Source organism: Taudactylus pleione, unplaced genomic scaffold (assembly GCF_031769625.1).
Source record: "Taudactylus pleione unplaced genomic scaffold, aTauple2 ptg000037l, whole genome shotgun sequence".
Taxonomy (NCBI): domain Eukaryota; kingdom Metazoa; phylum Chordata; class Amphibia; order Anura; family Myobatrachidae; genus Taudactylus; species Taudactylus pleione.
Window position 1 is genome coordinate 7,067,221 of NW_028284439.1, and position 16,215 is coordinate 7,083,435.

Here is a 16,215-nt window from a genome sequence, read left to right on the forward strand (position 1 = left end):
AACACAGCCATGAATAAAGAATGGTACCAAAACATCCTCCAAGAGCAACTTCTCCCAACCATCCAAGAACAGTTTGGTGATGAACAATGCCTTTTCCAGCATGATGGAGCACCTTGCCATAAGGCAAAAGTAATAACTAAGTGGCTCGGGGATCAAAATATCAAAATTTTGAGTCCATGGCCAGGAAACTCCCCAGACATTAATCCCATTGAGAACTTCTGGTCAATCCTCAAAAGGAGGGTGGACAAACAAAACCCCACAAATTCTGACAAACTCCAAGCACTGATTAGGCAAGAATGGGCGGCCATCAGTCAGTATGTGGCCCAGAAGTTGAGTGACAGCATGCCAGGGTGAATTTCAGAGGTCTTGAAAAAGAAGGGTCAACACTGCAAATATTGACTCTTTGCATAAACTTAATGTAATTGTCAATAAAAGCCTTCGACACTTATGAAATGCTTGTAATTTTACTTCAGTATACCATAGTAACATCTGACAAAAAAGTCTAACAACACTGCAGCAGCAAACTTTGCGAAAACCAATACTTGTGTAATTCTCAAAACTTTTGGCCATGGCCGTAGGTGCTAGCAGAGCTGGCTTGCCGCATGCTGTATAAGCTCCAGTGCAAGATATCACCGCTCGCCTCCGGCACTCACTCCCATACCAACGTGGCCAAGATCACACTCTGTGTTGCACTAACAATATAAACACCAGCGTTCTACTGGTTTTGCGGCTGCAATACACTGACTGTGTCTCCAAACAGCGGCTTTAAGGTGCCCACAGACATAGCGATGTGCCCACGATCAGCCAATGTGTACAATTTCCCTTGAAACTCTCCCCGGCAGCTCTGCATACGATTTGGTGTCCAATCTTTATACGATCTCTCCTGCATCCAGACTTTTTACTGTGTATCGCGTTTTAGATTGTCTCATCTGCCCTACTGCACGGCAGATCTGACGATGCAATGTGCGACCAGCAGGGACGTGCATGTTCATGTTCGTGAGTGGGGACTCACGATTTACTCACGATTTGGCCATATTTTACACGATCTGTCACTCCAATGTGTCAGAATCGACAAGATCAGGTAAAATATCGCTGTGTGTGGGCACCATCAGAAAAGTAGTATCCATGGGTTCTCTTGTAGCAAAAAAGTATCAGATATATCTCTGAAACATACTAAGAAGCAGCATAGGCTGTAAACGTTCCAGGCAAAACCTCCTGATGCATTTCTTCGAATAAAACTGTTTTTTTCAAAGGAAATAGGTGCATGATATAAAATTGTTAGAACAGGGAAGCCCTGCACCAAAACTTCTGTTACTATGTATTATCTGGTTGATGAAGACATTGGTTATATTCCTACGCAAACAGGCATCTTCCGGACCATGTGATCTCCTACGTGAATACCGACTGAAGTCACCATCTGCCCTGGGTGGAACAATTTCTTTAGCAGTTTCAGAGAAACCACATATAGGTAAGGAAGACTTTTAAGCGACTGGCCTGTACCTACCAGGGGCCTGCGGATTAATCTCTTTATCCCATAAACTATTGGTGCCCGAGGCAGCCCCCGACCCCTGCCGTTCAATTCAAATTTCCATACCCCCACTTCTAAATTCACACTTCAAGCATACAGTACATAGCAGTTAAAGAGAAGATTAAAAATCTATTTTTTAAAGATCTATTTTTAAAGCCTTTCAAGCTTAAAAAGGAATAAAGCATTTTTAAAAATAAGAAAAAGTCCTAATCATTTAGTAACAGAAAGTTGTGCTTATGTGTATCCGCCATCCTTAGATTCAGTTTTGTGGTACTGAGTGCGGCTGGTCCTCCATCCATCCACACCAATTCTGATTTCAGCCACCAGCTATGGGGTAAGGGTGCAGAGGCACACATGGGGAGAAGAGGCAGAGGCACACGTGGGTAAAGGGTGAAGGAGGCAAAGATGGGGAGGAGGCAAAGATAGGAGAAGGGGCAGACGCACAGATAGGGAAGGGAGCAGAGGCACAGATAGGGGAGAGGTAGAGGCACAATTAGGGGAGAGGAAGAGGCACAGATCTGGAGGGAGCAGAGGCATTATTGGAAAGGGGGCACAGGCATATACAAGGAGGTGGCTGAGGCACAAATTTATCAGACGATAAGAGACTGCAGGGAAAATGGGGACAGTGACAGAGACTGCAGAGGGAAAGGAGACAGTGGGGGCAATTCAATTCAGCACAATGCAGAATTGACCAAGGAAGGAGTTCTCGGAGCTATTCAGTTTACTTCTCTGTTAAGTCCGACTAGAACCACTTACAATACTGTGCAAAAGTTTTATGCAGGTGTGGAAAAAATGCTGCAAAGTAAGACTGCTTTCAAAAATAGAAGTGTTAATAGTTTATTTTTATCAATTAACAAAATGTAAAGTGAATGAACAGAAAGGAAATCTAAATCAAATCAATATTTGGCGTGACCACCCTTTGCCTTCAAAACAGTAAGAATTATTCTAGGTCTTCAGCATTTTTTCCACAACTGTCTAAAACTGTTGCACAGTACTGTAAGCCAGAGAATGCCTGTTACTGCGCCTTAAGCTGGGTGTTTGGGTGCGGTAACCGGCATTCTCTGACTAATGTGCAAGCCACGAGGCTGTTAGCGTCCCGCTAAGCCAGAAAACAGTATTACGGACAGCACTTATGTCGGATTTCTCCTCGCACCTCAGCAGGGTGAGAGCAGAAATCCTGCAATCGGACTTAACAGTGTGCTGAATTGTCTCTCCTTCCTGAGCCTATTCAGCATTGCACTGATTTGAATCACCCCAGTGGAAGAGACTGCAGGGGACAGTGGGACAATGACAGGCTGCAGAGGAAAAGGGGTCAGTGGGACAGACTGCAGGGAAAAAGGAGACAGTGGAAGAGACTGCAGGGGAAAGGGGGACAGTGGGAGAGACTACAGGGAAAAAGGAGACAGTGGGAGAAAGGGGAACAGTAGGAGAGATTGCAGGGAAAAAGGAGACAGTGGGAGAGACTGCAGGGGAAAGGGAATACCTATATGGCGTGCACCACAACTACAGTGCCAGCTTTCTTCTGTGCAGTGCCAATAGAGGCATGAAGGAATGAGTAAAAGAGAGGAAGAGAGCTGGGGTGGGCTACTGCAGAAGCCAAGGAAAGAAAGCTGATCCAGTGTGCGTGTGTGTGGGGGGAACCTGCCTTTAATAGGGGTTGACCAGGGAAGATTCCATCATCATAATCTAGCACTTTGTAGTCAGGATCATTAGAGCCACCCCCCTTCCAATTTTCCCTGGCCCCATACAGGTGAATCACCTGTACCCCCCCTTGATGGCAGCCCTGTATGTGGGACTACAATGCAAGCAATGCCTTGCAGCAATTAACTGCTTGATTTCATTCTTGGTTTCATGGTGTGGATGCCAGGGCCTGTGGGGGCCCTTGGGCAACTAACTTGTTCAAACATCCAAACCCTTGTGCTCCACCCATGGTCCCCCTGAGTATAATTAGCTCAGCCCATCTTGCTATGTCTCCAGAGTCTGGACTGGTGTCTACTGACTGCTGGACCCAGGAAATCAGTGATGGCATTTTAATTGCTGTGAGTGGAAATCAGGCAGGTAGGGAACCGGGCACTTAACATGTTGTGGCCTTGTGGGAGTACCTTGTGTATGGGGGCCCCTGTGCAACTGCCCCGGCTGCCCTGCCTATAATACAGCCCTGGTGACAGCTAGAGCAAGCTAATCCTTGTAGAACTATAACCATGCAGATTAAAACAAAGCAGCCTTAGGGGGGAATTAAATCAGCCGCGACAATGTGATAACGCATTTTAAGGTATCGCACCCTTCGCAGGTTTTTACCGCTTATAATGGCTATGCGCTTCCCCGTTTCCGAGCATACATTACAAAAGTCGCGAAGCGGCATTCGTGCCATAAATTTTGTGTATTTTGCTGTGATATGGTGAAAAATGGGGAAATCTGTCTGTACCCCGCCTAAAAAGCAAAACTGATAAAGGATAACAATATAAAAGTGGATTAGTGACAATTATAAAAGTACTCGGGGTTCTTAAAATGTGTGAAATGGCTGTTATATGCATGTTTCTAAAACAGTGAAATAATGATAGAAAGCAAGTGTGTTTGGCAAAAAAAATGGTTCTTAAATTGGGGGTGCATTAAAATGTCTATAGGTATATATTTGTGTCATTTAAAGACACTTTTAAATAACCTTCAAAATGCACCTCTAAATCCCACCTGCAATCTTAAAAACACTATTCCCATGCATACAGCAGATCATATTCCTGTCCCACATCAATTAACCCATTTTATTGCACATTACACTTTTTCACCCCAAAAATTACATGTCTTTACTGGCCAACTTAAGCTAATAAAAAAATTGGTTCTGAATCAAGTCCTGAAATTTTTTGCCAAAAATAGGGAGTTTGCACACTTTTCACCTACTCAGGAGGTGGTGAAAACTGTTTACGCCAAATGGTATGGAGAATTCGCATCCACAAAAAGTACAAATTTGCATGATAAGCCGTTTTTTTGTGAAAAAACAACTTATCACAGCTAATTGAATTCCCCCCTTAGTGGTTCCACTCCCACATTAAAACCAATGGGGCATGGAGGACCCAGCCAGTCATCCCCCCAAAATTGACCTTTTGGGAGGGCCCAGCCAGTACATAATCCCTGACCTGGAACCAGTGCTATATTTTCAGCAGGAACTCAGGGCCTGATTCAGAGCTGGACGCTATTTGCGGACTGTCTTTCCAAAAAAGGGGCCGGCTATTTAAATTGAGCGCTTGCTCTTTGCGGTTTGTTGAAGCCTCTACGTCTGAGCAAGTGAACGAAAAATGTGCTCACTATTTTGCAAAGACGCCCCTTTGCCGTTCGCATCACACGTCATCTCCGGTATTTATTAGATTAATCGGGTACATCGAAAGGCATCTGAACTGCTCGCAGTGCTTGTGGTAGGTTTTTCTTACCGCAATCACTGCGAGCAGTTCAGGCTAAAAGACAACCAAGTGACGTGGTCGATGACGCTGCTTTACTAATTATGCACTCCCATTAAACGCCCTTTTGACCGTTAGCCACGCCTGCGTTCGGATCTCCACTCCCCCCGTTTTCAAGCACCTTCCCCTGTTACCACGATTTCCGACCGCAATGACTGGTTTGCGCATGCGCATTACGACCCATACGCATGCGCAGTTGTGCGAACATTTCTCAGAGCGAACGAGCGGCCGCTTACGAGCGGCTCTGAATCAGGCCCTCAGTTCCTGAACCTTTCATAAACTTTCCTGGGTCAAAATGTATTTTCTTTATTTTAAAGGCCCTTTTTTTTTATTTTTTTAAATAGTTTATTTCCATTGTAAATGTATAAGACATCCACAACATTAGCTTTGAGGTAAGAAAAAAAAAGCATTGTGAGCCAGATACATGTCTGAAAAATATGATAAACATATATATTGTGTCAAACTATTAAAAACAACTGTTCAAAATTAGCGTACAGGAATAAAAATAAAAAGAAGAGAAAAGGAGAATAAGAGAGAAGAATGAAGTATAAGTGAAGAAAGAAAGGGAAGGAACAGAGAAAGACATAGAGGGGGAAAGGGAAGGACTGGGGAGGAGAGAGGAGAGACCTCACTGGTATAATCACTCCTCAAAAATCGAGAAGAACTCGTAATATCAATAATTGGTACTAATATAATTGACAAAGAATCTGAAAAAAAAAACCACATCCCATGAGAATATAAATGAATAATTAGGAGCAAACAGTCAGAACATAAGGGCTGAGAGGCCACCTGATAAAGGGGAACCATGTAAATGACTATCATAGTTAAACCAAGGATTCTAAATCTGTAAGAAAGTAGAGGATCTATTATTAAGATATGTGGTAATTTTCTAAAAAACTCACCAGGTACCATATTTTATCAGTAACTAGATGTAAAGAAGGAGTATCTACCCGTTTCCAATATAGTGCTACGAGACATCTGGCAGCGTTCAATATTTGAACCATCATTTTACTGGAGACCGTATCTAGAGATTTAATTGGAAGACCCAAGAGAAAAGGCCAAGGATCCTTAATTATAGGAATATTGATTACTTTACTTAACAGATTTGCAATCTACCTTAAAAAAGACCTATAAGGTCGAAACGCGTCGGTGTGTTGCTTCTGGACTTATTTTATGTTGTGGTGGGCATTTTGGTATCCAGCCAAAGCAGTTTTTTATTTCATTACTCAACCGGGGAGTTGAATTTGTACTTATATTATCCGTACATCTGCCTTTGTCTGGATCCATCAGCCCGCTGTTGGAGTAATAAAAGGTATTGAATTTTTTAACTATTTATCCTGGTGGACATCAACTTTCTTTTCCACCGTGGTATAGAGGATATGCTGGTTCCTACCAAAGATACCCAGATAGGAGTACAACATTTACTAAACACGTGAGTACGGTACGCATGAAAATCAAAGATACCTTGATATACCTCTACACTTTTCTAGCAGTGGGGTGGGGTACGCCCCCTATTTTATCTTATACTATTGTGGAGAGATATGAAGAAATGACACACATACATACACATATATATATTATATATATATATATATATATATGTTTATGTACATGAAGATTGTCCGTAAATTTGAATAACCATTGCTATCCCATTAAGAACTCACAGCGTGGGATATGTAGATGAATGCTACCATCACCAATTTTATACAGATATACCCATTGGAAACAATCTTTTGTCTATTTCTCCTTTATGTTTTCCATCATGGAGGGAATCTGACAGAACACCAGAGGAAGGGAGGATCAAAGGACCACATGTTATTTCAACAAATTAAGTGGTATTTTTAAAATTGGATTTTATTGCTTATTTAAAGCTCTGTGTTTATTTTTACTTCTTCATTTATACGTTTTGGATTTATGGTGCAGCGCTCCCCTCCGGGTTCCTCCGGGTTCCATATTTATTATTTAAAGACACTTTTAAATAACCTTCAAAATGCACCTCTAAATCCCACCTGCAATCTTAAAAACACTATTCCCATGCATACAGCAGATCATATTCCTGTCCCACATCAATTAACCCATTTTATTGCACATTACACTTTTTCACCCCAAAAATTACATGTCTTTACTGGCCAACTTAAGCTAATAAAAAAATTGGTTCTGAATCAAGTCCTGAAATTTTTTGCCAAAAATAGGGAGTTTGCACACTTTTCACCTACTCAGGAGGTGGTGAAAACTGTTTACGCCAAATGGTATGGAGAATTCGCATCCACAAAAAGTACAAATTTGCATGATAAGCCGTTTTTTTGTGAAAAAACAACTTATCACAGCTAATTGAATTCCCCCCTTAGTGGTTCCACTCCCACATTAAAACCAATGGGGCATGGAGGACCCAGCCAGTCATCCCCCCAAAATTGACCTTTTGGGAGGGCCCAGCCAGTACATAATCCCTGACCTGGAACCAGTGCTATATTTTCAGCAGGAACTCAGGGCCTGATTCAGAGCTGGACGCTATTTGCGGACTGTCTTTCCAAAAAAGGGGCCGGCTATTTAAATTGAGCGCTTGCTCTTTGCGGTTTGTTGAAGCCTCTACGTCTGAGCAAGTGAACGAAAAATGTGCTCACTATTTTGCAAAGACGCCCCTTTGCCGTTCGCATCACACGTCATCTCCGGTATTTATTAGATTAATCGGGTACATCGAAAGGCATCTGAACTGCTCGCAGTGCTTGTGGTAGGTTTTTCTTACCGCAATCACTGCGAGCAGTTCAGGCTAAAAGACAACCAAGTGACGTGGTCGATGACGCTGCTTTACTAATTATGCACTCCCATTAAACGCCCTTTTGACCGTTAGCCACGCCTGCGTTCGGATCTCCACTCCCCCCGTTTTCAAGCACCTTCCCCTGTTACCACGATTTCCGACCGCAATGACTGGTTTGCGCATGCGCATTACGACCCATACGCATGCGCAGTTGTGCGAACATTTCTCAGAGCGAACGAGCGGCCGCTTACGAGCGGCTCTGAATCAGGCCCTCAGTTCCTGAACCTTTCATAAACTTTCCTGGGTCAAAATGTATTTTCTTTATTTTAAAGGCCCTTTTTTTTTATTTTTTTAAATAGTTTATTTCCATTGTAAATGTATAAGACATCCACAACATTAGCTTTGAGGTAAGAAAAAAAAAGCATTGTGAGCCAGATACATGTCTGAAAAATATGATAAACATATATATTGTGTCAAACTATTAAAAACAACTGTTCAAAATTAGCGTACAGGAATAAAAATAAAAAAGAAGAGAAAAGGAGAATAAGAGAGAAGAATGAAGTATAAGTGAAGAAAGAAAGGGAAGGAACAGAGAAAGACATAGAGGGGGAAAGGGAAGGACTGGGGAGGAGAGAGGAGAGACCTCACTGGTATAATCACTCCTCAAAAATCGAGAAGAACTCGTAATATCAATAATTGGTACTAATATAATTGACAAAGAATCTGAAAAAAAAAAACACATCCCATGAGAATATAAATGAATAATTAGGAGCAAACAGTCAGAACATAAGGGCTGAGAGGCCACCTGATAAAGGGGAACCATGTAAATGACTATCACTATCATAGTTAAACCAAGGATTCTAAATCTGTAAGAAAGTAGAGGATCTATTATTAAGATATGTGGTAATTTTCTAAAAAACTCACCAGGTACCATATTTTATCAGTAACTAGATGTAAAGAAGGAGTATCTACCCGTTTCCAATATAGTGCTACGAGACATCTGGCAGCGTTCAATATTTGAACCATCATTTTACTGGAGACCGTATCTAGAGATTTAATTGGAAGACCCAAGAGAAAAGGCCAAGGATCCTTAATTATAGGAATATTGATTACTTTACTTAACAGATTTGCAATCTACCTTAAAAAAGACCTATAAGGTCGAAACGCGTCGGTGTGTTGCTTCTGGACTTATTTTATGTTGTGGTGGGCATTTTGGTATCCAGCCAAAGCAGTTTTTTATTTCATTACTCAACCGGGGAGTTGAATTTGTACTTATATTATCCGTACATCTGCCTTTGTCTGGATCCATCAGCCCGCTGTTGGAGTAATAAAAGGTATTGAATTTCTTAACTATTTATCCTGGTGGACATCAACTTTCTTTTCCACCGTGGTATAGAGGATATGCTGGTTCCTACCAAAGATACCCAGATAGGAGTACAACATTTACTAAACACGTGAGTACGGTACGCATGAAAATCAAAGATACCTTGATATACCTCTACACTTTTCTAGCAGTGGGGTGGGGTACGCCCCCTATTTTATCTTATACTATTGTGGAGAGATATGAAGAAAGGACACACATACATACACATATATATATTATATATATATATATATATGTTTATGTACATGAAGATTGTCCGTAAATTTGAATAACCATTGCTATCCCATTAAGAACTCACAGCGTGGGATATGTAGATGAATGCTACCATCACCAATTTTATACAGATATACCCATTGGAAACAATCTTTTGTCTATTTCTCCTTTATGTTTTCCATCATGGAGGGAATCTGACAGAACACCAGAGGAAGGGAGGATCAAAGGACCACATGTTATTTCAACAAATTAAGTGGTATTTTTAAAATTGGATTTTATTGCTTATTTAAAGCTCTGTGTTTATTTTTACTTCTTCATTTATACGTTTTGGATTTATGGTGCAGCGCTCCCCTCCGGGTTCCATATTTATTTCTATTAGATTTGCAATCATGTCCCAATAGAGCGCTATTTTTGGGCATGTTCACCATATATGAATAAAGGAAACTAGGGCACTGCACCCGCTCCAGCACTGAGGGGAGACAGAAGGAAACATCCTATGCAACCTAGTAGGGACCAGGTACCAGCGGTAAAAGACCTTGTAGGCGTTCTCCTTCACCTAGGTCTAAATAGATGACTGAGACAGATATATAAATATCAGACCATGATTGCCCATCAGGTGGTGGTTAAAGGCCCTTTTGAGTGCCTTCTTTTCTAAATACTATATACAGTATGTATATATAATGTATATATATATATATATATATATAATTGTTTTTCCATAGCTCCATCCCCAGTAGCTCCTCCCACAGTTCCTGAACCTATTTTTCCAGAAAAATAGCCCTTGTACTGATTCCTTCGAACTACTAATTTATTGCTCGCCTGCTGTTTAACCCAAACAGTGAATCGAGGCCAGATTAAGACATCATGGTTCCCTAGGCAACATAATGTTTTGGGCCCTCTTGGTAGGAAAAAACAAAACCTAAAAACAGGTTTTGGTAATCTGTGCCTTTTAAGGCCCAGGAGCCTGAAGTGGGACTTACATAATGGATGATGGCTCTGCAATTAATTATTGGATCATGTGGGGTCAGTTTAAGGCTGTCTTAATCAGTGGATTTATTTTTAGGCCAGATGGGTTCTTCATACTTGCCTACTTTTGAAAAAGCATTTCAGGGAGATTGTGAAAGCAGCACCTATGACCGCGTCGGTAAAGTGGATGTGTACCGCTACATCTGAGGGTGTGTCATAAAATTTACCTCTGTCCAAATGTAAATGAGCCCCAAAGCAGTTAGTAAGATATACTTGATGAAAACACACTGATACTTTTCAGAAAATGCATAGGGATCATTGTGCCTTATAACTAATGCAGAGGAATAATACTAATGAGCCAATTTGAATGTATCCATCTCTGTATATATATATATATATATATATATATATATATATATATAACAGCTTCATAATGGGGGTATGGTGCAATCAGGGAGATTGTTGCTATTTCAGGGAGTCTCCCTGACAATGAGGGAGAGTTGCCAAGTATGGTTCTTTGCAGCTAATATTGCAGCTACGATAAATAACTTACAGTACATACTTGCCAACTCTCCCTGATTATCAAGGGTGCTCCCTGAAATAGTAGCAATCTCCCTGACTCCCTGAAGAGTCTAGCAATCTCTCTGATTTCATCTTACCCCATTCATGAAGCTGTTATGTGTAAATAAAAAAATAGAGATATACATTCAAACAGGATCATTAGTATCATTTCCTTGCATTAGTAACTTATAAGGCACAGTGATCCCTGTGGCTACCATGCATTTCCTAAAAAATGTATCAGTGTGTTTTCATCAACAAGTAGATCTTACTGACTGCTTTGAGGCTCATTTAAATTTGAATATAAGCCTGTATTATGACACGCCTCTCAGATGTAGTAGTACACACCCACTTAACGCATATTCATAGGTGTAGCTTTCACAATCTCCCTGAAATGCTTTTCAAAAGTAGACAAGTATGAAATAACAGTGTTCACATGCAATGATAATAAAAATACTTACATGATAATATGAAATGGTCCTCCTCTCACTGTGTTTCCAAAAAAGCGTTTTGGTCCTTTTCTTATCAACTGAGCGACCTGAAATTTCATATAAATAAAGCAATGCCTGGGTGTCAGGTGTTTTTATGTTATTTGCACTTGACGCTACCATTAACGTTACATATATAGAGAGAGAGAAGAGAGATGTATGCAATGATTGTACTTCCGTAAATACTAAAGGTGGTTTGGCCTCATGCCAGCAAGGCCACGCTTCCTGATTGTGCCAGTTTTGGGGCGTGGCCACTTACCACGCCCCCTTCCAGCTGAGGGCTTGACCAGCACTCCAGGAGCTATTTATAAGGCCTCAGGCTCTCTCAGTGCTGTATGGATGATACGCAGGGCGGTAGAGAGTGCCGCCGTGCCCCGGTGGCCACGCCCCCTTGAAAAAACAAAACAAAAAAACACTTACTTTTGCACGCTGGGGGGGTGGCGCTCTGAGCCCCTCAGCCCGGTGCAAAGCTAGGGGGGCGCGATCAGTGTGATCGCTCCCCCACTCAGGCATAGGAGATTGCTGTGGCTGCTGCTTAACAGCCGCGAGCAATCTCCCACTGCATCTCAGCACACGCTGTGTGCTGGGCTGCTGCAGAGGGAGGAGGGAGGAAGGGATGGGGGGCGGAGCCGGACCCGGGCCCCTGCCAGGCCCCTCAAAGCCCGGGCCCAGGTAAACTGCACCCGCTCCCCCCCTCTCGGCGCCCCTGATGATACGCTCTTGCGTGCGTCATCTATCACCGCTGCAGCTCTGCTATGTTGATGTCACCCCCTTCGGATGGTGTCACCTTGTCCAGCCCGCACACCCCCCCCCCACTGCTTGATCTTCCAAAAGCATATTCACTGTACACTATTTATACAGAAAAGTGAATGGCTTATAACGTCAAGATGGAGGCAACTGCATAAAGGGGAGATGTTTCCAACCTAAAAAGAAAAAGTGGAGAAGTTGCCCATAGTAACCAATCAGCTTCTATCATTTTATAGACTGTGATAATAAATAATAGCTTAGCTATAGGAAACTTTTCCACTTTTCTTTGTTAGAAGGTTTGATACATCTCCCCCAGAAGGATGAACACAAAATGCAATGAAGTTACAGTCACAGTGGCTCTTGTGGAGGAAGAAATGTGCCAGGTTATAATGCAGCATCACAACCACAGTGATTTATTATTGTTCTGCAGGATTATAGCATTTTCTGGCAGAGGACTAACATTATAGTCAATATGATGTAATATGCTATATTTTCTTATGCCACATGAAATGTAGCCTTTATACCTAGCAACATTTGAAAACAAAGTCAGAAACACTTTGCTATTGGGCAGCTAAATCTGTACATTCTGTGTAAGGAACATCTAAAAGTAAAACCCACCAATTTAGTAAGACCATAATATAAGTACACTTACATTTTTAAATGCAACTTAGTTTACAAAGCATATTTATAATACAATAGTGACAGATAACTGGATCTAAAACCTCATTATTTTTTTTTGCAAGGACAAAGCTTTAAGGTTTGATGTACTGGGATGTTTAGCATGTATATACTCCAAACATTGTCATAGTAGGGTCTCTTTCCAATTTGCTAAGTACAGTAAGCTGGTGACTTTGTAATTTCAGCTAATGAAAGAACCAATTTCATGAAGTCCCACCTGAAAGATTTTTAAGAAGTAGTACCATTTTCATAATTATCATTAATATTTGGATACCTCTGTGACATGCATGTAATAAATATGTACATGTATCCACCTAATTAGAACATACATACCTCAATTATAAGAATCATCACTCCTCCCATGATCACAATTATTTCTCCAGATAAGCGCATATAATCATAGTAGGTTTTGTAAGTGTCCTGCAAATGTAACAAGCAATTGGTTTATCAATGTGTAACCTTTATGGAACATCTTATAAAGCATGTACTACCATATTCTCCAATATTTCCATGTTGTGCTAATGGAAGGGGCAAATATATAAGTATATATTGTCCAATATCTGTTTTCATTAAATGGAAATAGGTAGGGATATCAGATCATTTTCCAAAGCTTTCATGCTTACAATTTAGGACATACATGCACCCATTCATATACTGCAGGTACTGTATACAGATCACATAGTCCTGATAGTTTCCAGATACCTGTGATCAACCCAGTAACGGCCTTTGTATACAGGGGCATCAAAAGGGGGGGTACTAATTACCCAGGCTACTGAAGGGCCCTCTCACCTCACAACCACCCAGCACATGCTACTGTGTGCTGGACTGCAGCGGGAGACTGCTCGTGGCTGCAGAGCAGCAGCCGCAGCAGTCTCCTAAGCCTGTGGGAGGAAGCGATCACACTCATATCGCCCCTCCTGGCTTTGCACCAGGCTTGGAGGCTCACAACGCTCCCCTCCCCAGCTCGCAGCACTGCAAAAATTATTTCAAATATATATCCTAAAGGGGCATGGCCACACCGGCGCAAATAAGCCACGCCTCTTCACCCGGGTCGGCCAGGCTCTCAATGCCCCTGTTTGTATAAAGAAGCCACAATTGTCTGAATATCACGTTTCATCAATTACAAATTTATATGTAGAATATATAGTTGTAATGTAGTTACATCGTCTTCACATATCTCCAAAATACAATAATACTTGGGGGTAAATTTACTAAGAAACGTGTTTGGTTGAGACAGAAGGGGGACTGGCTGGGGAGACAGAAGGGGTGGCGGCTGGGGAGACAGAAGGGGTGCTGGCTGGGGAGACAGAAGGGGTGCTGACTGGGGAGACAGAGCGGGTCTGGCTGGGGAGACAAAAGGGGTGTTGGCTGGGGAGACAGAAGGGGTGCTGGCTGGGGAGACAGAAGGGGTGCTGGCTGAGGAGACAGAAGGGGTGCTGGCTGGGGAGACAGAAGGGGTGCTGGCTGGGGAGACAGAAGGGGTGCTGGCTGGGGAGACAGAAGGGGTGCTGGCTGGGGAGACAGAAGGGGTGCTGGCTGGGGAGACAGAGCGGGTCTGGCTGGGGAGACAAAAGGGGTGCTGGCCGGGGAGACAAAAGGGGTGCTGGCTGGGGAGACAGAAGGGGTGCTGGCTGGGGAGACAGAAGGGGTGCTGGTTGGGGAGACAGAAGGGGTGCTGGCTGGGGAGACAGAAGGGGTGCTGGCTGGGGAGACAGAAGGGGTGCTGGCTGGGGAGACAGAAGGAGTGCTGGCTGGGGAGACAGAAGGGGTGCTGGCTGGGGAGACAGAAGGGGTGCTGGCTGGGGAGACAGAAGGGGTGCTGGCTGGGGAGACAGAAGGGGTGCTGGCTGGGGAGACAGAAGGGGTGCTGGCTGGGGAGACAGAAGGGATGCTGGCTGGGGAGACAGAAGGGATGCTGGCTGGGGAGACATAAGGAGTGCTGGCTTGGGAAGACAGAAGGGGTGCTGGCTGGGGAGACAGAAGGAGTGCTGGCTGGGGAGACAGTAGGAGTGCTGGCTGGGGAGACAGAAGGGGTGCTGGCTGGGGAGACAGAAGGAGTGCTGGCTGGGGAGACAGAAGGGGTGCTGGCTGGGGAGACAGAAGGGGTGCTGGCTGGGGAGACAGAGCGGGTCTGGCTGGGGAGACAGAAGGGGTGCTGGCTGGGGAGACAGAAGGGGTGCTGGCTGGGGAGACAGAGCGGGTCTGGCTGGGGAGACAGAAGGGGTGGCGGCTGGGGAGACAGAAGGAGTGCTGGCTGGGGAGACAGAAGGCTGACTGGCTGGGGAGACAGAAGGAGTGCTGGTTGGGGAGACAGAAGGGGTCTGGCTGGGACTGGACAGACACTGTGTGGCTGGATTTGCGAAAACCCGAGAGGGGGAGTAGGGGGCTACCTATTTTGTCAGTCCCGGGCCCCAGTATTTCTGATGGCAGCCCTGTGGGGCTGTATAAATTGATTAATGATGCTCACTTGCAGAATGTATTTACCATGTAACTATGGCCTGAATCAGCAGCGGACGCAACGGTGATATTTTTGCAGATCGAGCGATTGTTTGCTATTTTGTACGCATAGCGATTGCATTGTAATTACGTTCGCACACAGGGGCTAATTCAGCAGTGCATGCAAGTGCACTGCTGAACGCAGATTATCGGGAATCAGCGCATGCGCAGGACTCATTCTGCGAGTGTGCTAGCCCTTGAATTCCTCTGACTGATTGACAGGCAGAAACATTTAAAGGGGCTTGCAGGGGCGGCCAGCATTCCCGGAAAATGGGCGTGTCCGTCCCCTTTTCCGGGAGTGGCCAGCCCAGAGACTGCATGGACATGCTGGGCTTACTCAGCTGGCCAGCCACCCAGTGCCATCCACCATCCACCTCCGTCACAGTGCTGGGATCGCAAATGCAGCAGGGGGGTGTCATACACTTCCTGCTGTATTTGCATGTTTGCAAGGATCGCATTGCAAAGCTGCCTGCATGCAGCTTTGCACTTGCGATCCTTGCTGAATCAGGCCCACAGGATTCACTTGCAAAGTGAGTGTCAGGTGGTCAGCGTTTTGGGGGAGGTAACAGGTGGTGGTTATGCAAACGCAGGCGTATCTGATCATTTAAATGCAGTTTCGTGGGCATGCATAAATTAGTCATTGCGAACGATTTCACATCATGAGATCTCTCTGCGAGTCAGGAGAGCTGCAGTGTTTGCGGCTGGTTAGACTTGCCTTACATGCTGCGTGACTGGCTGATGTGCGTCAATGTTACCGATGTTTACACAGGAGCGTAACATTGGATGGATATGAGAAGGCAGCAGTAGGCTTCCCTAAGCTCGGGTAAGCTTTGGAAGCATTAGCATATATACGCATCGGTGTTCCGTGCAGAATCGCAGCTGCGATTGCATTTTCGTCCGCTGCTAAACCAGGCCCTGTTATTGCAGTATTACATCTTTAGGTGACCAGGTGT

The 16,215-nt window shown here is 43.8% G+C and overlaps 1 protein-coding gene across 2 annotated transcripts in view; it reads right to left on the minus strand.

Moving 5' to 3' along the window:
- The window catches only part of LOC148538712 (transient receptor potential cation channel subfamily V member 6-like), a 128,786-nt gene that overhangs the window by 48,757 nt on the left and 63,814 nt on the right, over window positions 1–16,215 (minus strand). For both annotated transcript variants that reach the window (XM_088452366.1, XM_088452367.1), the window contains exons 9-10: window positions 13,100–13,186; window positions 11,315–11,391 (exon numbers count right to left, since the gene is read on the minus strand). In XM_088452366.1, the coding sequence (XP_088308492.1) occupies window positions 11,315–11,391; window positions 13,100–13,186 (164 nt within the window). The remainder of the gene's footprint in view (window positions 1–11,314; window positions 11,392–13,099; window positions 13,187–16,215) is intronic.